Here is a 25576-nt window from a genome sequence, read left to right on the forward strand (position 1 = left end):
CAAATAGCGTCAACGTTATTCAAAAGAGGTCAAATATAACAGTGACCTTGAAACAGCGGAAACGTTATGCAAAATCTTTCTAATAAGAAGGTAAAATTGGAACAGAACGAACTGAATATAAACACAACTTCCCAATCCTTATTTATACTCGTTTAACTTTTCTGCGCAATAAGTTAAGGAAATGAATGTTTTAAAGTAAAGAGCTAAAATAAATAGTAGTTTAATATTAAAATTTGTCCCAAATCTATTTTAAAATATTTCATTAGACTAATTTCTTGTTAGTTTACAAAAACTGTAAGATTCTCTTTAATCAATGCCGAATAATTGTATCAAATCACAGATAATTGACAAACTATACGTTCCTTTGCATATGTTATGTTTATAATGCTTAATAATTAACACTAAGTTTAGCTAGATTTAATATGTTGAAGAGGTGTTCTAACTTATACATGCCTGGCTGGCTATTCACGGAAGGGCACGTGAGTAAATATTTTGAACGGGCAAACTAAGATAGACAAGGAAGTGGTTTGTTACAATTTACTTCTAAAAGAAACTCATATTACGTTTTACTTTACTTGCTTTTCCAACCTTCATCCATCATTTCACATGAGAATTCGCCTCGAGAACCATTAAATATAATGGGCGAATACATTTTTCAGAAAGTAAATATGATACAATTAGCGAAACCCAGTGGAAATTGAAATCTTCTCTTTGTGACCTCTGAACGATCCACTCAGAAACGAATCGTTGCACAACACTTTTGCATTATTGGGTCGAACAATGGTCCAGATTCAGATCCGCCATTGAAAAAGTGAGTATAAGACAAAATTCAGCCATATTTCCAGCCCAAACGAGTTTGACACAAAGAAACCGTGGGCTCTATTATATTATGTAATGATGTGTACTGAGATTGTATAAAATTGCAATTAAGTTGATCCCAAGGTTGATTTTGTATCGAGTACTGCTACTATTAGTTGGTTGCTAACTATATTTTAGTTTCCCGGTAACTTAAATCAATCTAAAACTATTTATTATTTTTAGATCGAATTACTAAACTGCGCAAAAATGAATATGGATATTTGTACTTTATATTAGTTTTATTCAAATTAACCGATATAGTCTTGTTAATCGGTTCTTGTTACAACAAAATAAAAAATACAAACCAAAAACCAAAAAAATGTTTTTTTTTGTTTTTGTTTTGTATAATTTGTAGTACATTACAACTACCTTAAAGTAGGTAATAAGTAACAGTGAGCAAGGTAATTAAAACAAGATAAAATTAGGTCTATCTGTATAGGATAACGAAAGAAACTGGAATTCACAGACATAAACGCGACTCAGAGTAAACCTAACAGCATTCCAATTGGTGTTCTCTTCTAGGCGCTCGTTGCACCTACAAACTGACCTCTACGAGGTCTGGCATTGTCATCCTGAAATCGAAAATCCCTGCCAATGGGATCCCGGGTTTGAGGGATGTTTTTTCCTCGATAATTTCTTGGATATAACGGACTACGGTGAGGTTGCCTTCAACAATGTGGAGTCCTCTTCGTCCACCAGCGTAAATCCCAGACCATTACACTGAGTCCTCCAAACAGCTCTGAAAGGAACACTAACTGGAGCATTGTACATCCCCTGTTCTCGGTACTCTTCGGCACTTGCTATCACTATACAGACAGAAACGCGACTCATCAGTAAACATAACAGCATTCTAACTGATGTTCTCTTCTAGGCCCTCGCTTTACCATATTCTCCTGAGTTCCTGGTGGCGGGCTTTGCTGCAGGCCGTTTGAAAGGGGCATACGACGTGAGGCCAACCTCCTACAAACGAATTCGAACTGATAAAGGCCTTGCCAAAACATCTTGTACTTTATTTGGGATTTGGCGGGCACTATAGAAAGAGTTGGGTTTCGCCTTCAGCAATGACAATATTGCTGTCTTCCCTTAGCGTCATAATGCGCTGAGATTCACTACCAGGCCTCCTATTGGCATTTCCAGTCTCTCGGAATCGGGCTAAAGCTCGGGAGGCCACTCTCTGAGATACGCCAACTGCCTCTTCGATATCCACTTGCCAGTGACCTCAATGTCATTTCTAACAATAATATTGTGAAATTCTGGTTCAAGATGATATCTTTCCATGGTTAAAGAGAATACAAGTGCATTAAAATGGAGAAAAGACAAGAAAATGTGTTTGTTTACAAAATGAGTAATCTATATGTTTACTATCGGGTTGTCCGGAAAATAATGCAGGATTTTAAGTTTTCATTAAAAAAAATCTATATAAAATATTCTGTTTACGTTTACAGGATTACTCATTTGTATGAATGTCAACACTTATTAATCCTCTTCCAAATGATATTGTTTGTTTACCTCTGTAGCATTCCGCTACTTGGAAATAATTCAGTCATCCTTATAATGTCAAAGCGAGAATTTCGTACGATTTTCTTTTACGAGTTTAAACTCGGCCGAAGCGGAGCCCAAACGGCTAGAAACATTAACCAAGTCTGGGGCGAGGGTTGTGTTAATGAGTGCACTGTGCAAAGGTGGTTTAAAAAATTTCGGGAGGGAGATTTCAGCCTTGAAGATGAAGAAGGTCGTGGAAGGCCTTCCTCTCTTAATGATGATGTTCTGCGATCAGTGGTGGAAGAAAACCCCAAAACAACTGTTCGAGAACTTGCAGAGCAACTCAAAGTCAGTAAAACGACCGTCGCTGACCACCTCAAGGCGATTGGAAAAGTGAAAAAACTCGAAAATTGGGTTCCACACTCATTAAACGATCGCCAAAAAATCAGCGCTTTGATGTTTGTGCATCACTTCTTTGTCGAAACAAAAATGACCCATTTCTGGCCAGAATTGTTACATGTGACGAAAAGTGGATTCTCTACGATAACACTAGACGTTCTGGACAGTGGCTCGACAAAGGAGAAGCTCCAAAGCCCCCAACTCATCAAAAAAAGGTAATGGTTACGGTATGGTGGGCTTCATTTGGTTTAATACACTACAGCTTCTTAAATCCTGGCGAAACCATCAATGCTGAATCATACTGTAACCAAATTAATACCATGCATCAGAAATTGGCAGTAATGAAGCCCTCTTTGGTCAATCGGAAAGGGCCCATTTTGTTGCATGACAACGCTCGACCACATGTGTCACGTGTAACGTCACAAAAATTATTGGAGCTTGGCTATGAAACTTTGCCTCACCCACCCTACTCTCCGGACCTCTCGCCTACTGACTACCATTTTTTTAGACACCTGGACCACTACTTAGAACACATAATATTCAAAAATCAAACGGAACTGGAAAATGCATTTATTGACTTTATCAATTCTAAAAATTCTGAATTCTACTCAGACGGAATTAATAAGTTACCAACACGTTGGGAGAAATGTATTGAGAGTATGGGAAATTATTTTGATTAAAGAACATTGCTTTAAAGTAACTAGTTTCTTTTTTTTTGTTTAATACCAAAATCCTGCATTATTTTCCGGACAACCCAATATTATTAAGTAAATCCGTTATTAAAAGTGAGGATTCACAATTTTTATTGTTTTTGGCTTTTATTTTTCTATTTTGCTTTATCCACCTAACAAAATTGAATTGTCGGTCAATTTAATTAAAATTAATAGAATAAGAATAAATTATAAATATCCCCATTCGTTTTTGAGCAGTTTATGATTCAAGAGGACGCAATGACATTGAGAATAGGTCGGTCTCTTAAGGAATACACTTGATTCAGGCCGGGGTTGAAGATTAGTGGTATAAGGAATGAGACGAAGTACGAAGGCCGTCTACAAGGCAAAAATATATTTTTTTTATATAGACCTGGATAATCTGTTTCACGGTTATCACACCTTTCCGATCTCGGCAATTATGCAATCCACTACGCCCATAGCGAAAAGGATGTAACCCTAATGTAGAATTTCAGTCCAACAGAAAGTATGAGAAAGAAAACATTCAATATTCATATTATATTCAGACGCAAAACTTAAAAAGTTACAAAATAGTGTCGGTCATATTTAAACAAGAAATGTTTAAATTTCAAATAAAAAGCTAAAACAATATCATAACGTGACCCTCAGACCACCTGACATACCCGGCTAGTCTTGGCGAGCCAGGATGATTGGAGACGGTCGAGCTGCACCCTGGGCATAATAATAGTTTGAAGACAAAATAAAAAAGCTATGACTTCTTAGGCATCACAATGACCCTGAGACGTTGTGGTAAAGTCTAAGAGGTGATGAACCTGTAAATTGATCGTGGTAGTTTGTAATCTTGATTATGATGCCATCAGACGAGATTAGTCGTTGCGTTATATTGCAATGAAATGTTTTTAAGGTTGTGAAATTGCATTGTTTTTGCCCTGTATGTGTATTTGGTGTGTTGACCAGACTAATGTACGTTCAAGGTTTTAAAGGAGAAATGGAAGAAAGTATGTTTTTTCATCCTTTTTTTGTACGACGTTTTAAACTTGCCTGTATTGTTGAAGGTTCACGTGATGGTTATGTGTGAGGTGAGTTGCGTAGTTTCATGTTTCGTCGTTGTCCCTAAATGACCTTACTGTTCTTTTGTTTTCTTTGTATCTGCCTTTTGTTTTCTCTTCCTATCTGCCCGATGCATTTTTCTCCGCATTAGCATGTTATTAAATATAAGCTGTTTTTGTCTAGTCGATGTTTTGTTAAATATGTCCATTTTTTAAAAAAAGGATTGGTTCATTTGTAGGACCTATAGCTATGTATGTGAATGTAGTCCATTAGATGTGGTTCTGTTGAAAACTCACTACTGCATAACCACCGTTGAAGGGACAAACATGCCAAGCCAAGCATACGCTACTCGCACTCACATATACGCGTCCACTCTGTAAACTACCTAGTGTACTTAGATGTTTAATATCTATCTATAACAAATTCATAAAAGATTTTTCAATTCAATTTGTGTACACCTTTATTTAAGTTATTATTTAGTTTGTTAATTGTGTCTATGTAGTAGCCGTTCTTGTATGCTGTTTCATTTTGGTCATAGTTCGTTGTTATACCCCCCCCCTACTGGTTAGTGGTACAGCTTTAGTTAGTTGTTGAGTGCGCCAAGGTGTGTGGGTGATTTGAGTCAGCTCGTATTCACTTAATTTGTTGTCTGTTTTGTAATAGTTAAATAGTTTATATTGTTCTAAGTTCAGTTCTGATTTTGTATCCTGTGGAGAGCGTAAACCAAAACTTATAGAATAGGCGGCTTAAAATGATCGTAAACGACCATTTACAGGTTAATCACCCCGCAGACTTTAAGGCTGGACCTACACTAGAAGTGTATTCGCGCGTGTATTTCTTAAAAAAGCCGAAACACCACACACGCCAAGTGCTACTTGCGGACTGTTGACTGCATCGTACAAAACTCCGTTTTTCAGTGGAGGTGGACTCGTCGCCCGATCGTGTCGTTTAGGAGATACCACGCTCATGGCCCGAATACGCTTCCAGAGCTAAGAGGAAATATCAGATTTTTTAAACTAATAGAAGCTCATTACTAAATAACACCGTTAAAGGGACAAACATGCCAAGCATACGTACTCGCCTTCACATATACGCGTCCACTCTGTATTAAACCACCTAATGTACTTAGATGCTGAATGTCTTTTTTGAGTCATACCATTTAAAATAATCCCAAGCTATAACCATTTCATAAAAGATGCTTCAATTTTACGTTCAATCCATATTTGATTCCAGATAGCCTTTTATCCATATTACGGCAGATGGCAGCGTACTATTCGAAAAAAGGCAAAGAGTGCTGTATTTTCTTTCAAACTGTTTTTTGAGGCCATAATTTGTCCCCTGATTGACGCGAGAGGCGATGATTAAGCGGGGGAAAAACTGGTTCCGAGCTGAATGGTCGGTCGGAGCGAGGGCTCGAAGGCGTGGGAGAGCGACAGTCGGCGGGCTAATGAATGAGCCCACAACTTCCGTCGACGGCCCCCTCGTCTTCGCCGACCTCTCTTCCGAACGTCACCTCCAAATAAACTAGCACGTCGAGAGGGAGGAAAACGCTGGAGATGGTTCCTCACGATAATCCACCCTATGACTGAGCCTCACAAATTGACCTGGAAAGTCTAAAATAGCTGAGAACACAAAAGCTGTTCAAATAAATGTCTCCATGTTGTGAGATTTCCTGTTGACTGCGGGGTGACGATTTTTAGCTTATCAGGCGCGTTTCGGTATTTCGCCATCTTGAATAGTGAGTGTCTTTGGAATTTTGACCAAATAGAACAAAACAAGATAAAATGAAACCACGGAAGAAGGCAACATCTGACATCAAACCCGTAGGGTAGGCGGATCAGGATGTCAGAAACGCAAAACTGCACATTCATAAACGAGCTGTCATGACCTTCTAACTCCTCATTTATCTTTTTTAATGTCCTTATACTTTAATACACTCATAAATGTGAGACTTCCTTTACAGTCTGAGGGGTGATGAATCATTAGTTCAGTCGTATCAAATCAACTGGACTGCCTAATCTGCTGATTTGGTCTTTCCCCATCTTCAGTTTTTGTGCTATTATGTAGTATTTTAACACAGTACTACAGAGGCCAACCACTAAACGCGTCTGTGATACCAAACTCAGGTTGTTCAGAAACGGCCAAATCGTACATCAATAAAAGTATTAACACGAACTCGTTTATTTATGTGCCATTACTTAGCTGATGCATAAGCGCTTAAACAGTAGCAGGATGAATACTAATATTACTACAAATGATTAATTTCTAGTTTAGGTCTGCTGGGTGAGGGGCCTGCAGTTTTTCATCTATCTATTCCCGCTGGTTTGGTCATTTTGAGGGTTCATCTGTCATTTTCCTCAGTCTCCTTCCCATATCACATTTGACTCCACCGTCTTCTAGCTTCTTATGATTATGTTGTTTTGTGTTAAACCTTCAACATAAGATGACTGAAACACATCAACAGACCAAAACGATTGGAAACGACCTAAGTAAAAGTTCAAGAGTTGTAGAGTGTTAGGATGATAGAACGCGACTTTACTTAGGCCCCCGGCCGAGATAATTTGCTTGTTTAGATTGGCGGATACACAAATATTTACGTGTAAGCTATTCTGGTAATAATAGCCATCCTTTAAACGTCAATTTTATGTTTAGTCTTCTGGAAATGGTCCATCTCAAAGAGATTTCCCTTTCTACTATTACACTCGCGTCCGTACAATGTATATGACGAGAAAAACTGATTAGCTTCTACATTTGGTTTATCTCGTTTCATAAACGATCCTTTTTAATCGTTCTGAGATACGATAATCTAGCCTATCTCCATTTTATCGTTCTTCCGTGCTCCAAAAAACTTCCAAAACCACAATAAGTTATACACGGACTTCTATTAAATCTAATGTTTTTAACGGAGAACTGTGTTCAATTTCCCGATGCTGAGGATCATGATGGACCCCTTACCTAACTTCAGCGTGATTTGGTGGTAAGCTACACATGAAAATTGGTTTTTCCAAGATGATTAAGTAGGATTGAAAATCACTCTAACGCTTCATGATAGAAGAAATAAAATTATGTTTTACGTACTCTTTATAGTACTATACTAAAGAAAAGAACCGAAGTAATGTGAGATTTTCTCTTGGGGGTCTGCGGGGGGCAGATTAGATGTTTCCGATCAATTTGGTCTTTCTTTACTTCTTTGCTCTTATGTCTATCAGGCGTATTTCGGCATTATCACTACTGAGTTAGTACTATAAAGACTAAAATATAAATATAATTGCATAAAACAATTGCGATGCAACATGAAGTTTTTGAAATATTGAAATTAATTCAAATCTGCGCGGTTCATATTCCCAACTTAAGATTTCAAGTTAGGCAAGGGGCCAAACAGGTTCAAAACTATCATTAGACAGATAATCCCTACTTTCTCCTACAATCACAAAAGCTCAATGATGACAACGAAATATAATAATAATTTATTTCTACTCCAGAGAAAGTGATTATCCCGATCGAATACTGTCGTCCTACCGTGAAAGTCAATGCGCAATAATGAAAAGAATAATGGAGAGGATGTAGTGGAAGTTTTATTCCCACGGTTTAGAGGACGCACGATATCAGTGTACACTAGTTTGTTAATGATTGTCATGTACGTTTGAAATAAATAAACTAGTCAACTACTAAATGTAACAGTCAAAATAAAATTTTCCACTGGCCCTATTCAGAACGAGTAGAAGAAAAAAACCCTGGAAAAGTGGATATTAGAATCAATACAGTTTTGAGTTTTACATAATATGTGTCACACAGTGTGAGACAATCCCCTTAATATTGTTTTGTTTACTCACTTTGTGATTTAAGCCAGTGAGAGAAAGACCTCCGCCCGAGTAAGACGGTCCGTTTAATAATTGGTCCTGTGAGTAAAACAAAATACTATTCCTTCAACTGTCATTAAATTTTAATTTCATACTTATCTTAAGATTGAAAAAGGAAAAACCAGCGGGTTAAATTGTTTTTTTTTTTTTTTACATTTTATTTAATTTTGTTTTAATTAAATTAAATTTTGTTTTTTATCTTGTTTAAAAGTTTCACTTTTATTTTGTAATATTTAAACTATTAAAATAATTTTCTAAAGATATGTATAACATTTTAATTTTGTGTGTTTCATTTCTTTTCATTCTAACATTTCAAAATTTATCCATTATAACAAATAAAGGTCAATTTTATTCATGCTGAACTGGCACACGGGCACACAGTGTGCCAGTTCAACATGAGTTCGCCAACTCGCAGACCAAACCCCATCATCTACTACTCAATTTTATTGTTAAAGGTAAAATCAATAAAAAAAGGTATCTGGCAAATTTCAAAAATTATAGTCAGGCCGATCGAGGGATTTCCTCTGGGACGTAGACTAAGTCTAGCTTGGGCCCATCTCTTCCTTAAAAACAATTACTAGTTAATTGTGATATATGTAATACGCAATATATCATTTTCATGGGAAAAAATTGCAGACAAAACTTCTGAAGTTCATGTTGCATTGCAATTGTTTTATGTAATTATCTTTATATTTAAGATAAGCAAACCTGACGATTCCAATTCCTCAACTGATAACTGTAAACCCTCCACAAACCCACCTCTGATGACCACAGTCCCAACACTGTCTATAAACCCAACATTAATGACTATAGACCCAACGCTGATGGCCAAAACCCCCAACAAAAGATCAGAAATTTATCAGAGATGACTACAAACCTACCTACCACTGACTACAAAGCCACCACACTGTTTACAAACCAAACCTGACGATTACAATCCCTCAACCGTTAACTTCAAACCCTCCACTGATGACTACAAACCCTCCACTCTATAAACCCAACACTAATGACTATAGACACAACACAGTCTACCAACCAACTACTGGCAAACAGGCTTAAGCCTTCCAGAATCGTCTAGGAATGCATATAACTTGTGCTCTTTTTTTTTCTCAATAGCGTTTTACTAGGGTTTAACGTAGTCCTATCATATGATGGATAGTGACACCTTAGTCCTGACCACCCCTAACAGTATTATGAAGTTGGATTGGTATTTAGGCAGTCCGAGAACGTGTAGCAAATTTCCAAGCCTATTAACCTATTTAGTAATAACAACCTGGCACATCTATATTACAACAATAATAATAGATAGCATTCATTTCCTTCAACAGCAATACATAGTAGGTTACATTTTAAACCGTTTAAAACAGAGGGTAAAGCCCGTTTGACACTGATTGATTTTTTTAAATCTGAGATAAGAGCACAAGTTAAATTGATAGGAATCTCTCCTATCCTCAATAAACTCGAATGAGCTCGGCCACCATCAAGAGGGTGTAAATCTCCCAATAAAGCTTGCTCGCTTCCTAGTATATGTCACTGAATGCAACATCTAATTCTTTTACAGCAAATGAGTAAAACTTAAACTAAATCTGTTATTTACTTATGATACATTTTATTGCAAACTGTTTGATAGATTATGTGGACGATTTTAGGTAAGCAAAATAGTAACAATGTTATCGCAAACAAAAAGGCTGTAATGAAAACTAATACCAAATAATACTACACTAAAAAATAAAATTGTTACACGATGAAACAAAAAATACTAACCATCCTTTTAAATTTTTTCAAGGCTCAGTGTTTGATGTAATATCCTTACTCCAAACGTCTCCATGGCTTTCTACCATTTCAAAATTGAGAAAACATAATATTAAACATTGAAGCAAAGAAATACCGCTATCGTAACTGTAGAAAATGTTCAATATTGTTTTGTTAAATTTATATCTCGACATATACGCAACCTATTATTTTTGTTTTTGATGTAATACAAACACAGGGTCACGTTTCTCCTTGCCCCCCCCCCTATTCAAGGAGAAGGGTTCACACAATCTCGTATCACAGTATTACAAAAGGATTAACGTTTGTAATTTTTCTTTGGTCTTTTCTTGATTTTAAAATGACAAATTAAGTGATTAATCCGTTGAAATATATTTGTTGCATAATTGTTTCTATTTTAGTTGGTATAAATTCATTTATGTTCATTTCGAATATGATCTTTTTGTTACTGAAAAGGTTACAGTCAAATATAAAAATAATGGTCACAAGACGTTTACAGGAGATTTCGCCAAATATTCTACTTTTCCTATATATTTTCATTTATATGAGATTTTTTGAATTGGTTGATTATTTCGGAAATATTTGATGATGACAAATCTGTGGGGTATGCAGTAGCAAATTTATTGCTTCTTTACATAGTTCTTTTTGGTTTTGTAAAATATCATTCTGAGAGCCGGTTAATCGTTGATCTTGACTGCATTCCTCAGGAAGTATTTTAATTTTTGAAAAACTCTTTTTACCTGAAAAGCCCGGCTAAGTACTCCATTCTTTTGCTATAACAGCCTCATTAACTCAGGACTTTCTGAAACTTTGAATACTCCGCAGTTCCAACGATGATTACGTCCCTACTTAAATCCAATTTTTTAGTTTGATGCAATTGTGAAACAACGTTAAAAATGTCAACTTTTAATATAACAATATTATTATCTCATATAGGTCCTAACAAACTTAATTTTTTATAGTAAAGGCAATTTTTAAAGCATTATTATTTTGATACGTAAAGCGGAGGTACAATCGCATTTTCATCATCATCGCAAATGACATCATCGTTGCGTATCGTCCAAACTCAGATAACCAATCATTTTGAAAGCTAGGTTTTCTTCCTAGTTAACCCTTTTTAACCCTTTAAGTTAAGCGAAACTTTTGGTTTAGTTTGTGCTTAAAACAAAAATCTACTGATTGGGTGCGATGCACCTACTGAGTAGCAAGGCTAGTGGACGTTATTACACTCTCATTTTTGGGCTTTATCTGCAGAATGTACATGGTGTGTGTTTGCGGTTGAACTAGGTTTTAAAAATGAACCATAGTTTACTATTTTCCAAGATGACATTAGATATTAACAGAGAAAAGTGATTTTCGAGTCACGTCTCGCCGTTGAGTCGGTTTTCTCGTCTGGCAAACGTCTGCTATTTCTCGGAAGGTGCGAATGCAATTAACAAGCGTTTGTTTCCACGCCCATTGTTATTCACCACGAGGAGACATATGCGCTATCTCTTTTTCTTAATGAACCGGGAGCCTAGGCTTATCGCACAGGGCGATTACCATGCGGAGATTTGACGTCAGTGCCAACGTGTTGACTCAACCGAGGGGAATTCAGTTAGACGAGTGCGGATATAGGTCGGGCATTTGAGTTTTTGGGCCGATTCCTAAAACACCACTTGTAATCTTGACTTGTCGGTTCGGAGTTGCGGAATGCCGATTCAAACCGAAAAAATATTAAGAGACGAAACTGGTCCTCAAACCGTTAAATGGGTCACTGAGGTCAAATTGTCTCATTAGAAGATATTGAGCAAAAAAAAATCCATATCTTAATTGATCCAGAGCGTAAGAAAAATTGTTTGTTAACACTGCGTAGAACATCGCCGTGCTGTTTGTCTATTTAAAGGAAGTTCTGACGAAATCCATTTTCCGAGTCTGTAGAATAAACAGCGAGAGGAAATGTTCCTAATCGAAAGGAATTTTTCTTTATCGAAGTCGTGTTGTTGAAATCACAAAGAAATTGAACAGGTAAAATTTTAAAAATGTGGGCACACAAAACAACGCGCTGAAAAATTGCTCAAAGCTGCTGAATGATCCGTCATCTTGCAAAAACATCAGTACTCAAAAGCATTTTTTTATTAACGATGCTACATTATTGGGACTGTGTACAACACTCAGGTGTAAGTCGAGGTTAATGTACCAATTTTTATTGTATATAACCAAGTGGATTGAACGGGAAATGAGAAGTATGTGATATTGGCGATCGGAGCCAGGATAGCTCAAGTGATAGAGCATCGGAGTACTTATCCGAGGAATAATGATTAAGGATAGAATAACGATTGGAGATAGCCAAAACCTATCATCAACTCTAATAAATAGAATAGATGTAAATGTAGATAGAATAAAAGTTGCTATTGTACCCCCGTTTTGTACTTACACCGCACGATGAGTCCTAGTTCATCAAGTAACTTGGTTAGTACCCTTCCGTTCCAGTGGTCGAATTTCTTCTAAACGGTCCCATTGTACATCCCAAAACACTTCCTTCTGCGGACAAATGTGGCGCCCCAGTTTGTAGGTTGGTGTGTCCTCTGCGTCTTTGCAGAACTGCACGTGCCGTGTTGTTGTACCAATCCTCTTCAGATGCCTATTCAGTCTGCAGTATCCCGTTAAGAATCCTGTTAGTATTTTAATTTTTTTCCAGCTTCCTTTGATGCATTTCTGTTGTTTCTTTCTTTCCCAAAATTTCCTAGAAGGGATTTATTTATAACCAATGATTGAATTCCACTTTTCCCTCATTTTCAGTTTGTCCTTTTGTTTAAGGTACTCATTGGTAGTGTGAATCCCTATGCCATAGAAGTGCTCAGAACCTATCAGTGGTATGCCCGCCCATTTCCTTGTAAGAGCGCCGGCTCTCTCGTTGCCTTAACTCGCACGTGCCCGGGACCCAGCAAAGGGTGACAGTTTTGCAACCTGATTAGTTTAGTTTAGTTTTGAAATTCAGCACCAACGTTGAGCAAATGGTGTTTTTGATAGCTGTTAGGATATCTGACATGATAACTATATTCCTGTTTTTGTACCCTTTGATCAGATTGCACTGGATACTCCTTCAATTGCATGGACTTCAGCCTGGAAGATATTTATGTTTCCCATGCGTTCTGACTATTTGGTACTTAATTTGTTTTTGCTGAACTCAAACATCCTATCCATGTCGCTTCTTGGGGCAATACATTGAATATGATTATCTCATAATCTTTTAATACGCGTTATCTATTTTACAGATGCCTTCATCATGTGATTTCAGTTCTATAAACTTAATTATAAATACTCATTGATTGGCTTTGATAATAGTTTGAATAAACTAATCGTTTTTGTTTTTCAGCAATCTTTGAAATAGGATAGCTGTGAAAGAAGAATGTGCGCTTCTGTTTGTATTCCAATCAAATGGAATCGACCTCCGTTTCCATCAATTGCTTTGGTCAATTGTAAAACTAAAAGATCAAAGGTCAATCGCCAATACATGTAATTAGAATTTAACGGAGAAAGAAAATTTTCCCGTTTTCCTCCAAACACATAGTAGAGATGGATGAATGCTATTAATGAGATGTTAAACATACTTTCGAGACTTTGAACTATTTATTCTAAGAAAAAATGTTTTTCGATTTGTTGTGATTCATTAAAGGCTTGTACCAAAAAAATAAATAACACTTACGTTGACTCCTTCCGTGCGACCATACAACAGGCGGTGGCCTGTGTAAAGTTCTGTACTTAGTGTCAGCCAGCTTGCACACCTCTCTCAAACCTAGAAAAATATTCAAATAAGTAAACCGCTGTAAAATGCAAGTTTACAAAAACCAGTTTTAATAATAAAAAAGTCTTTTAAATTTGAACCGGGTCGGAAAGAAGTAGGCCTGGGTGCAGGCCACTGATCGGGCTTGTATTCAAACAGATGTTCGTTCATGCGTCCAAACTTCGAAGTTGTTATGCTTTTACTTGCCTGAGAAACGTACAATGTAAAGCGTTTTTTCATGAGTCCGTCCATCAGACAGTATGACTATGTCCACCTCGTAACAAAAATTTCGTACTGTTGTGAAATTTTTTTTATAAATGTAATTTGGTTTTTTTAAGTACGCAATCGGCGGTAAAGTACTTCACAACCTTGAGCTGATACGTTAGCAATAGAAAATCAGTCAAGGCACAGTTTGTTTACGGTTTGCTAAAGGTTGTTGTCAATTGCGTTGTAAAATTTATTATTTGAAGTGACAAATTATTTTTATGCGGATTGACACGGTATATTGCTTTCTTTCTATATAGGTTATTGTTAGGAGGCTGACAGTTTCTCAAGATCTACAAATTTAAACAATTCGCCCGTTATGAGTAGTCGCGATGAAAATAGCGCCTCAATCGTTCAGTACCAAGTATAACATTTTCATTGACCGTATTTCGAGAAACGTCAACCGACCCAGTAATGCAATCATTGACACAATGCTCCACGTTCTTTCCTAGAAAAAAGTCTGGGCCGATCAGTTTAAAAATTCATGAGCCCAGTCATCAGATCGCCCAGCGATGTTTCCTAATTGTACTTTAATATATATTTATAAAATATTAATTGAAGATAAACTATCAAATATACTATAAATATCTGAATTCTTTCTTCTTTCGTGGAGGATTAACAAATAATGAAAAATTAAAAGGACATTCATAACTATTTTTCATTAATATTTTTTCCCACCAACGCTTTAAAAAAGAAAAATAAGTACTGATTATTACTCAAACACACTCATTTAACCATTAACAAAGAATTTTATGAATTTTCAAGAAATAACCAAATATTCGAAAGAGTAATAAACATTCGTTTAATTACAGAAATACAATACAATTAACAGCAATAGGAATGCATCCTAGCAACCGTAGAGGAATTAGGAATGGATTATGCAGGCCTCAACATCTCTCGTTGTGTGAAGGGAGTCACGTTTTGTCTCTTTATAAAGAGCGTGCCAGTATCCCATTCGTATTCATATGGTCTTATAAGATTCCAATTATTTTATATTTAACTTTTTGTTTTTAAATACAGCTACTTTTCTTTACGTACTTACTTTTGGATGTTTAAAAGATAGGTTAATTAAATTAAAACGAGCTAATTTGAAATTAAAAAGGACTAATTTTATATTAAAAAAAGGCTAATTTAAAACAAAAAAAGGCCTAATTTGAAATAAAACAGGGTAATTTTGAAATTAAAAAGGGGTTAATTTAAGTGAAAAGGGTATATTTCAATTTAAAAAGGTTAAATTAAAAACATTTTAGTGCGAAAAGGCTTATTTTCAAATTAAAAAGGGTTCATTTGACGGAAAAACTATATGGATCCTTCATGTATTTTTTACACTTTATGTTATGTATGTAATTTCAAATTTTAATAGAAAAATACAGTGTTTCATGTAGTCTGCTAAGAGCCCAATTGTTTTTATTAAAAAAAGTCTCAAATATACAGAAATTGTACTTTACCTACGTATATTTTATTTTTTATGAACCCTCGGGGTGCCGGTGTTTTTGAAAAAAAAAACCATTTATAAGTATGCAGGGCCGTTGGATTCGAACCCGGGACCTTTACCTTACAGTGATGAGCTACATGTCAATGCCTAAACCGTTGCGGGGTTCATTTGTTTTTAAAAAGGTACATTTCAGGTTGAAAATGGTTAATTTGAAATTGAAAAAGTGAAGTTCAGATCAAAAAAGGTTCATGTAGTGAGAAAAGTTTTATTTTCAAAATAAAAATGGTTAATTTGATGGGTTAATATGTCGCGTGACACTAATTGGAATCTTTGCCTATATTTTGGAGGTATCAACCTTTTGCGGACAGACCTCGTTTGGTTTCAATTTATTTTTAACACTAAAATAAGAAGACAGCGTGGGCTTCCGAAACCACCCGTTTAACCCCGAGTAACTTGAAAATATTGGGTAAGCTCTAAGGCATAAAGGAAGCCAAAAAGTGGATACAAAATGGTTTTGTTTCTACCCTTTCTAATTGGAGCCAGAGGTTCGGTTGCCTTAAAAGCGTATATACAGGGTGAATTGCTACTCGTGCTACAAACTTCTCCAGTAGATTCTTGACCCTAAAATGAACAAAAAAGTTCATATTGTCCATGGTCCGATTCTCAACCATTTCAGAGTAATTTCGCTTTTTATCGATTTTGAAAGATATCACGTCCTGGCGTCGGAAAATCGTGATATCTTTTAATCTAAACATTTCTCTTAAAATCTATAAGCACCGTTGAAATCCCCGTTAATTTTTAGAGAGAATCAAAATCATAATTCCATTGAAATTTTTTAATTTAATTTAATGCCCATTTAGTATGTAATGCTTAAGAAGTTTACAAACAGCTAGAAGGTCAAGGAAGAAAGACCCAAACGTTTTGCCACCTTCATCTTCTTATTGAAAAATTAACGGGGATTTCAACGGTGCTTATAGATTTTAAGAGAAATGTTTAGATTAAAAGATATCACGATTTTCCGACGCCAGGACGTGATATCTTTCAAAATCGATAAAAAGCGAAATTACTCTGAAATGGTTGAGAATCGGACCATGGTCAATATGAACTTTTTTGTTCATTTTAGGGTCAAGAATCTACTGGTGAAGTTTGTAGCACGAGTAGCAAGTCACTCTCAAACATTAGCAATCCTTGAACCACCATTTTTTCTCTTTTTGTCATCAACATCTTGGTCTCACAACCACTAAATAAGAAAATGACGAGTGCGTTGGAAGCGTTATTAAATCAGGTAGTTTTCCTCAAATTTGCTGCCTTCTGAGACTAAAATTAGAAACTCTGGATTACTTTATACACTTTCCGATTTACACAATTTTCCACTCTTTTTGTAGTTCTGGCTGAAATAAAACACAAAAAATTAGCCCAAACATTTTGCCACCGTCATCTTCTTATTGAAAAATTAACGGGAATTTCAACGGTGCTATTAGATTTTCAGAGAAATGTTTAGATTAAAAGATATCACGATTTTCCGACGCCAGGACGTGATATCTTTCAAAATCGATAAAAAGCGAAATTACTCTGAAATGGTTGAGAATCGGACCATGGACAATATGAACTTTTTTGTTCATTTTAGGGTGAAGAATCTACTGGAGAAGTTTGTAGCACGAGTAGCAATTCACCCTGTATATGTAGATATGAATTACTCTCTCGATTGTATAAAGCCATAGTCTAGATACAAAAATCTATCGGGCTGGCTATATATACAAGGCTTTACAAGGCTGTATATCCCCCATCGGCGGTGTAGTATCTGCTGATTTGCTGCTGAGTTGTTTCACCTACAAACCGGCGTATTGTCGAGATAAATGGATCTGATCAATCGAACGAAGCCCTCCGGTGGCCCTTCTGAATAATTGTGAGTACTGAAATAGAAATCACAATTTGAACCCCTGAAAATATGGGTTCGGAATTGATATCTCGCCAATAAATCCCACATTGAACTACTGAAATCGATTCTTGTTCGTTGTTTTGATTTATAATTGAACCGTCGTAGATAAAATAAATGAGGTAAAAACTGAAAAAATGGAAAAGTCCGATCCACGATTGTCTGACAACATTCCTGTAGTTTACCCAATATCCTTGCCCTTTTTGTCTGCGTCGTGAATACATTGTTGTGTAATATATGTTTTAAAAATCGTAATTCCAAATCGCCTGAATTGGGGGAAATGATTCTATCAGGACTATTACGGTCCACCAACGCCAAAGAGAATCGTAGTAAACCATCTGAGATGACATCTCGGCTTGAGTCATGGGTAGGGGGACAAGAATCCGACCGACTCACCCATGAGACGATTTCTCAGAAAGTCGCTATCCTCTCGATTCCGGGACAGCGCTGATTCTGGCCAAGGACGGACTTGCACAATTTCTCGAATATCTGGGCAACGTTGGATTAAATTCTCAAGTTTTTCCGACCGGCATAGCTGGCGACAGTTATGCAATTGATTGGGACCGATCGGTGAATTGGAATCAAAGCGGACGCGAAAAAAAATGCCCACGAGGGGAGAAAAATCTGACGAGATGGCAGCTTCTGTTAGGAGGGTAGGGCTGTAGGTCGTTAAATTCAAGATTAATCTCCCATCTCTCCGGCGCTTTATCATTTTTCCCGTCAATCCCGTGTCATTTAACGACGATGACAGGAAAAAGCAAGGCAAAACATTTAACCAACATTTAACTGGCATTTTCAAGTGCGAAAACAATCACAAAATGACTGACTTATGTAAACTCTTTAAAACAATTTTAGAAGAATTGATACGATATTTATGTCGTTTGTGTATATTTTGCATAAACATCTCGACAAATGTAAATTAATGAGTTAAGCATTAAAATAAATAATTCGCTGATGGGGGAAAACGTGAAATCAATCAATAGCTTCAATCACGTGATGATATGAGGTACCATGACAGTCTCGAGTTTGTAACAAACACAAAAAACCCCTGTTAAATATGGGAATAGTATCGACCATGTCATTAAGAACCTAAGGCCTCCTCAATATGGAATTCAACGCTCACGAAACATCAGAAAACCTTTGGAAACGTTACCTAGCCCCTATCGCGTCTACATAATGGGAATGTAGTTATATTTAGGCAAAAATGGACGCTATCCAAACTGCCAGCCTCATGGTGCACTGGCCGGTACAATCATCTCATTCACCAAAATTTTTAGACAAATCCAATGTTTGGCTTTGAAGGGCCCATACAAGCTCATTTGCATTCGTTTTTTTGTTTGTTTTTTTGTCTTAATGGGGTACTATAGCCAAATCACGGAATACAAGCTCATGCAAACAAGTACAGGTACCCAGACAACCCCTACCGTATTTCCGAGGATCTCCAATCATCATACCTTTCGAATAAAAGAGAATACGTCCTTTAAGACACACAACGAGGTAGGATGAGCAGGCGAGGTAGGATGAGTTCATTGTGCCTGAATAAAGATTGGAAGGTTAAACTGAAAGATTAACTAAAGTTAACAAGAATAGACATAGATCTTTTTCATTTATTTTTCTTAGTTAAGACAGTTTTCCTTGTTATTGGTGCGTTGGTGTTTCTGAAAGGGTATGGCATGGATGCCTTTTCGTCCATTCAAACGTAGAAGACTGAAAGGCAGCGCAAAAACTAAGGGTATGAACTATGGATGGTTCGACAGGAGCGGAGACAGGAGAGGTAAACATACTTGAAGAATTGCGCAGCACAAAAGTATATACATTTTAACAAATGAAGAAAGGAAAACCTTTCTATATGCATGGTAACGTATATTCTATGCAGCTAAAATCTTCAAGTCGGTTTACATCACAATACATGCCCTGAATTAGTCAACGCTCTTCTTATTTCGAACTGATTTCCATTTTTCTTTTCGTCCACTATTGAAGCAGTTACCAGTCAGTTAAAAGGCCAAGTGTTAACGTTCATTTGTTACCGTCACACACGTTTCGCAATAAACCAACACCATGGAAAACGTAATTTAATGAAAAAATGGACTCAGCTATGGACTGGTTTATTATTCCGATCTGGAAACTGAACGTGTATTGTTGTCTGCTTCATAAAATGAGATAATGTAATATGATTTTAATTGTATTAATGGTAAGGACGGTTTTTAAAATCTTTAATGCCATTTATGAAGTTCGTGTTTGTGTGTAAGAAATGTGAAGGAACCGGATTTAGTGAAAATTCTTTACAACCCATAGGTGTGTGATAACCCGTTAATATATTTATGGTATATTATTATATGGCTTATATTTTTTATTTTCTTGTTTTGCCCTAACGCGATGCTTTGAAAAAACATCGTACTAAAAGTTTTTGAAGGTTTCGGAATTGGAATAACTGGAACTTGCTTTACAACAATAGACAAAAAAATGTTTCTGTTTTTGAGTGAACTAACGAATAAATGTGATTCCTCGGTGTTTCGTCCTCGTCTTCCTCTTCTACATAAAAAATTAATTCCCCCTTCGACAAAACAGTCAAAGTTTTATCACATTACTGATTGCGATTGCTAGCATCGGGGCATTTTCTATTTGACACAACAAACCGATTTTCCCCCAAAAAAGCCTCGCCGAGAAAGGAGTTCAGGGCGACGCATTAAAACAAAATACGTGTTCCGACCTTGCCTAAGTATCTGGGGCCCCCTTTGCAACAACCGGTCGAGGTTACAGTCATTGCCCTCTGTTATTCTTCAAAACAATAACAAATGTCCGCACGTTCGACACATCATAATGACTTTAAAATTGACTCTATCTGTAGAAGAAAAAACCTGATAATTAAATTAAATATTGGCCGTGTGGGAAGGCATCGAAAGAAACTATTAAAAGCTTAGGCTTAAAAATAGACGCGAACCCTTTGAAATCACACCTACATTCTTTCTCGGCCCATAAGTAAAGCGTCAATTATAACAGAAAGAACATCACAGCAACACAAGGTTAACGAGAAAAAAAAACTTTAGAATTGAGAATACGGTTCTGCCTCATATGCAGCAAAGCACTGAACCTTAATACGTTTTTATTTTTATAACGAATAATATAATTTAGAGGTAGGATATTTGGCGATTCACTAATCATAATCTTCTTGATGTCTGCGAGGTGATCAACATGCAGTTTGGCCGTTTTCGGTCATCCTCATTTACCAATACTCGCTATTTTGGTCTGTCATTGGTTGTGTTAAAGCTGTCGTGTTAAAAAAAAAATCGTTGAAAGTAATCTAAAATGAAGTAGAGTGCCATCAACCTCATGGTTTTATCTCAATCTGTTTAATTAAGAAAAACACTTTTTTTCTAAAAATTGTCAGTCTACTTACAAAATAACTGCACAAATCTATGTAAGGTTCCAATCTTCGTAGAGGTCATTAGACGGGTGAAAAAAGACTAAATGCTGGGTTCACCGAGCTTTCGACATTTTATAGTGTCAACATTCTATTTTATTACAAATTCAAGCAAATGCAAAGAAACATACAATTAACAATTAGTGTAATAAAATGGCATACACACTTTCCCAAGGATGAAGAAAGGATTAATATGAAAAATTATTGTACAAGTGTTTCGAGTTTATGACAATGGAACACATGGCCAGCATAATACATTTTGACGGTGAAACAGATATCTACATAAATTTATAAGTAATTACTATTTTTTTACCCATCCACCTCCCCGCCATACCTAAGGGAGACCCCATACCCCAGCATTTAATCTTTTTTCACCCGTCTAATGACGATTATATGCAGGTCGATCAACGCGAACAGCATAACTACACAAATATCTTGAAATTTGCGAAATGGTAATTTTGAATTAACTTCTTTGAAACGCAGCTCCCTTACATTACATATTAAAACTGTTAAACACCTAAAAGCTTCAATATTTTATGAGCTTTCTAACGGTCTATTGGAAACCTCGACTACTTATATTTTTGAAGGGCAATTTCAGTTTCAAGTAGAGAATACGTGGTCCGAGACGTATCCTGGAAATTGAATTCACGGTCCAAAGTTGATCGAGTTTTTATTTTTGTTTTTACTTTGTTCAGAAGTAAGATTTGTTTCTTTACAAATAATCTATTTCAGAATATTACAAGCATTGCTCAAGAGTTGCTCGGGCATGTAAATTTGTAATTTATATTCTGAAATAGTTTATTATTTAGTAAAGAAACAAATTGTTCTTCAGAATAAAAACCCGATCAACTTGGGCCATGCATTTAATTTCCAGGATACGACCCGGACTAAGTTTTCCAAATTTATATTAAAAAATCAAAGTCACCTAGATTTCGAATATACTGTTGGAAAGCTCATAAAATGTTGAAGTTTTTGCTGGTTTGACATTTTCAAAACTGTAATGTAAGGGAGCTACGGTTTAATGAAGTTTATCCGAAATCACCATGAAGTTTGTGCAGTTATTTTCCAAGTAGACAGGAAATTTTTAGAACACAAGTAGACTAATCTAAAAGGAAATTCTATGCTGAATCTAAAACCGAGGTCAAAAGTTGGTTAAAGTTACATTCGGGTGGAGAAAATCCAGGTTTTATGTAAAGAAACGTGTTTTCTTAAATGAACAGTACAAAAATCGTAAATTTCGAACGGATTGAGAGAAAACTATGGTTGTCAACAGCAGTAGCTGAACACCCTGTATAGCAGACTGTATGACTTTAATCATGAATATTATTAAAGAACTTGTTTCGTATCTTCGATCAAAAATATTAAAATACTTGTTCAAGGAATAATGAGACGGTAACATGCAGGTTCGATTGTACCTTGCTTATCGATCGGATGTTAAAAAATTATTTTAAAAAAAAAACCTGGAATTACTCAGATTCCGTTATTAAAACCATAGCGTCACAGATTAAATAAAATCCAGGGGAAGAAATGTCGTATGCGATATAGAAAAGGATTGCATAATGTGTGACTGACAACAGGAAAACCCGGCCATAAATCTCAGTTGACAAAAGCTTAAAGATTGGCTTTTTATTTTAATGGGATCCCTCTCAAGAAGATATATAGAAAAGGGAATAAATCCAAAAAGCAAGAGGGGCCTTTGCATAAGTAAACAGCGAGCCGCAGAGTGTTTTGAATGGAAACATCTGTTGGCGAGGTGTTCAATGACGCATTCGTATATCAAATGTCAGCAAAGACATTCTTCTTGTCCAGCCGACGAGTCAGCAGACGGGTTTTGCTTCACTTTCTTCGAATCTCCTCTCTACGCCAGAAGCTGTAGTCAGCACCAAACAGTTTAGACGTTTAACTAATCCTATTTCCCAAAACCTTATATTCTTCTGGATCGGAATTGTTTAGCCTTCTTATTCAGTCTAGGACATGATCAATCAAGCTTCAGGCGATGCGCGAGTGTAAAAACCTTCTCCTTATTAGGCCTTACCTGTACTGTGTAATAGTGTCTAATAATTTTTATCTCACTACCATCTCTGGTTTAGCTAACGTTTCGGTTTTTCGCCATCTTCTAGTGCTACGACAGCAGACACGAATGATATGAAACGACTAAACTACCCCGCAGACCTCATGAAACCTCAAAACCTACATGAGCTATCTTCTGCTGATATTTCAATTTGCTAATAATAACAGACCTGTCAAGTCTTAAACTTGATCCATTAGTCAAACGCTCCAGTCTTGTATACAATAGGTCGGGTTCTGTTTGTGTTGCTGAGGAAGCCTGGTTTGCTACCAATTCGTTACCCTTCTGTCCTTTGCACCCTGGGAGTTTTTCTCAGTTTCTATTTTTCACAGTGTACTCACACAATCCCATGTTATCCGTGACCTTACGTCTCGTGAAGAGCTCTATCGTGGCTACGCATAAAAAATAATAAACTGTGTTATTTATTATATTCAAAGTTAATCTACTTAAGTTAAACCCTACAGGTTGTTGTCTCCGGTAATCAACGGGATTTACTTTCCGTTATCTGCGTTAATTAATCCACCTACGAACGATGAGTGCTTGGTGACTCATGTGACTGAGGATAAACAATATCACGAAAGAATTCCGTCATTGAATTACGTAAATTCTGATTAGGACGGGTAGGCGTGTGTGATGTGCCATGCTCATGCTTTAATTAAAAACATAACGACTGATAATTGTCTACCAAATTTGGTAGGATATCTTTAATGTGTGTCAAATCGGCGATACAGCATTTCTAAACTGAAAATTTATTTCAAAACAACACTCAATGCAGGTTTTTCCTTTTTCAAGGTCTATAATATCCCTTGAATTGGATTTTTATCTATTGAAAACAAAACGTCCACCCCTGTCCGGAGAGTGGAAAAGAATTTACAAAACAGTGAACCCCATCCTCAAAATACACCATTCTATTAAATAACAATACACGACACATGTACCCGTCGGGATGTGCATCTCTAAAGATTAATTAAAAGAGGTATTTATTCGTTTTTTGTTTTTGAGGTGTAAACCAAGTTAAAAAAAGCTTTGAATCAGGATTAAAAGCAGAGATTCTCATTCAATGTGTATTGCGCTACTGCTGTACTGCACGAACAAAGCATGTTTTACACGTGGAGTTGACATAAGCATACATTTTATAAAAACATAACATAAATTTAAAAAAACAGACCGCATCTCACGATTTCTGAATAATAAACATAAATATTTTTTATTTACTATTTATAGCTATATGTTAACCATCGTTGTCCTTATATAGTTGATGATGATGAAGGATACTAGGAGGTGAGTTTTTGTTTCCCAAGCACTGCAGCCTTGTGCCTTATCGCACTTTCCTAGTTACTTAGTTCGCGTTTGTGCTATACGGTACGAATAAAATAATAATAAGTGGGAAGTTTATGGGCCAACAAACAGCTGAGGTCATCGCCGGCCCTCTACGTGTTTTCCATCTTTTTCTTTTCTTTCGCGCATATTTTGTTTTAAACTGCAGCCATTTGAGCATCTCGATCTGGTTACTGACTCTCTGATTTCAGATATATACTACGTTGATATTCTAGAATGCTAGTCTCTCGTTTGTACCTCAGGTTGTCAAATACAGAATAAAAACAAAACATACAATACATATATATACATCACCACAAACATAAATGTCTGGTCACAGTCATTCCCCCAGAGTACTCGATATTCCTCGGGGCGGGGAAAGCAACCCCTTCCTTTCACGCTAATAAATTACTTTTACTCTCCAGACGTCATATACTCACCCCAGAGTACTTGATATTCCTCGGGGCGGGGTTATAAACAACCCCTTCCTTTCACGCTAATAAATTACATTCATTCCGATAAATTAACACAAACACAACACTCGATAGAAACATAGAGGTCTGGTCACTTTCACTCCCCCAGAGTACTCGATATTCCTCGGGGCGGGGTTGAACCCTCTCCACTCTCGCTAATAACTTACTTTTACTCTCCAGACGTCACACACTCACCCCAGAGTACTCGATATTCCTCGGGGCGGGGTTTAATCACCCCTTCCTTTCATGCTAATAAATTACATTCATTCCAATAAATTAACATAAAGTCAAACAGAGACACAACACAAACACATAAAACTATATACATTTAAAAATCCCTATAGCCCTGAGGTACCGGAACAGCGATCTGTGCCCGCTGCCGTGCCCCAAGACCACGCACAGGTCCGATGATATGCCAAAATATTGTCTATAGACATCAAGCTTTCTGCACTTGAAGAGGTGCTCGACCGTTATTCTATCCTTACATAACGGGCACCTACGCGGTCGCTTTCCGGCCAGAAGGTGCCCGTGTGTTATTCTCGTATGACCTATGCGTAATCTTGTCAGTATGGCCTTTTCCCTTTTCGAACCGTTCTCCGTGGACCAGGGACCGACTTCTTTCTTAACCTGCCACAGTTTGGCAGGGTTAATTCTATTTCTTCGAGCCCAGCGGGTTTCCCATTCTTTTTTTACTGAGTTTGAAATTAGTAGTTTTAGGTCCGCTGGGCGTATAGGTTGGGAAACGTCGTGGGGCATTCCAGCGGCTCCTTTGGCCGCCCTGTCTG

At 36.7% G+C, this 25576-nt stretch overlaps 1 protein-coding gene across 6 annotated transcripts in view; it reads right to left on the bottom strand.

Moving 5' to 3' along the window:
• LOC106670390 (dual 3',5'-cyclic-AMP and -GMP phosphodiesterase 11) overlaps positions 1 to 25576 on the bottom strand; it is an 82677-nt gene that overhangs the window by 32291 nt on the left and 24810 nt on the right. For all 6 annotated transcript variants that reach the window (XM_014400682.2, XM_014400681.2, XM_014400684.2 and 3 more), the window contains exon 2: positions 13800 to 13889. Coding sequence is in view for 2 of the 6 variants with exons in the window: in XM_014400680.1 (XP_014256166.1) it covers positions 13800 to 13889 (90 nt within the window). In the remaining 4 variants the exon portion in view is untranslated. The remainder of the gene's footprint in view (positions 1 to 13799; positions 13890 to 25576) is intronic.

Source organism: Cimex lectularius, unplaced genomic scaffold (genome assembly GCF_000648675.2).
Source record: "Cimex lectularius strain Harlan isolate CLEC.00 unplaced genomic scaffold, Clec_2.1 scaffold69, whole genome shotgun sequence".
Lineage (NCBI taxonomy): Eukaryota > Metazoa > Arthropoda > Insecta > Hemiptera > Cimicidae > Cimex > Cimex lectularius.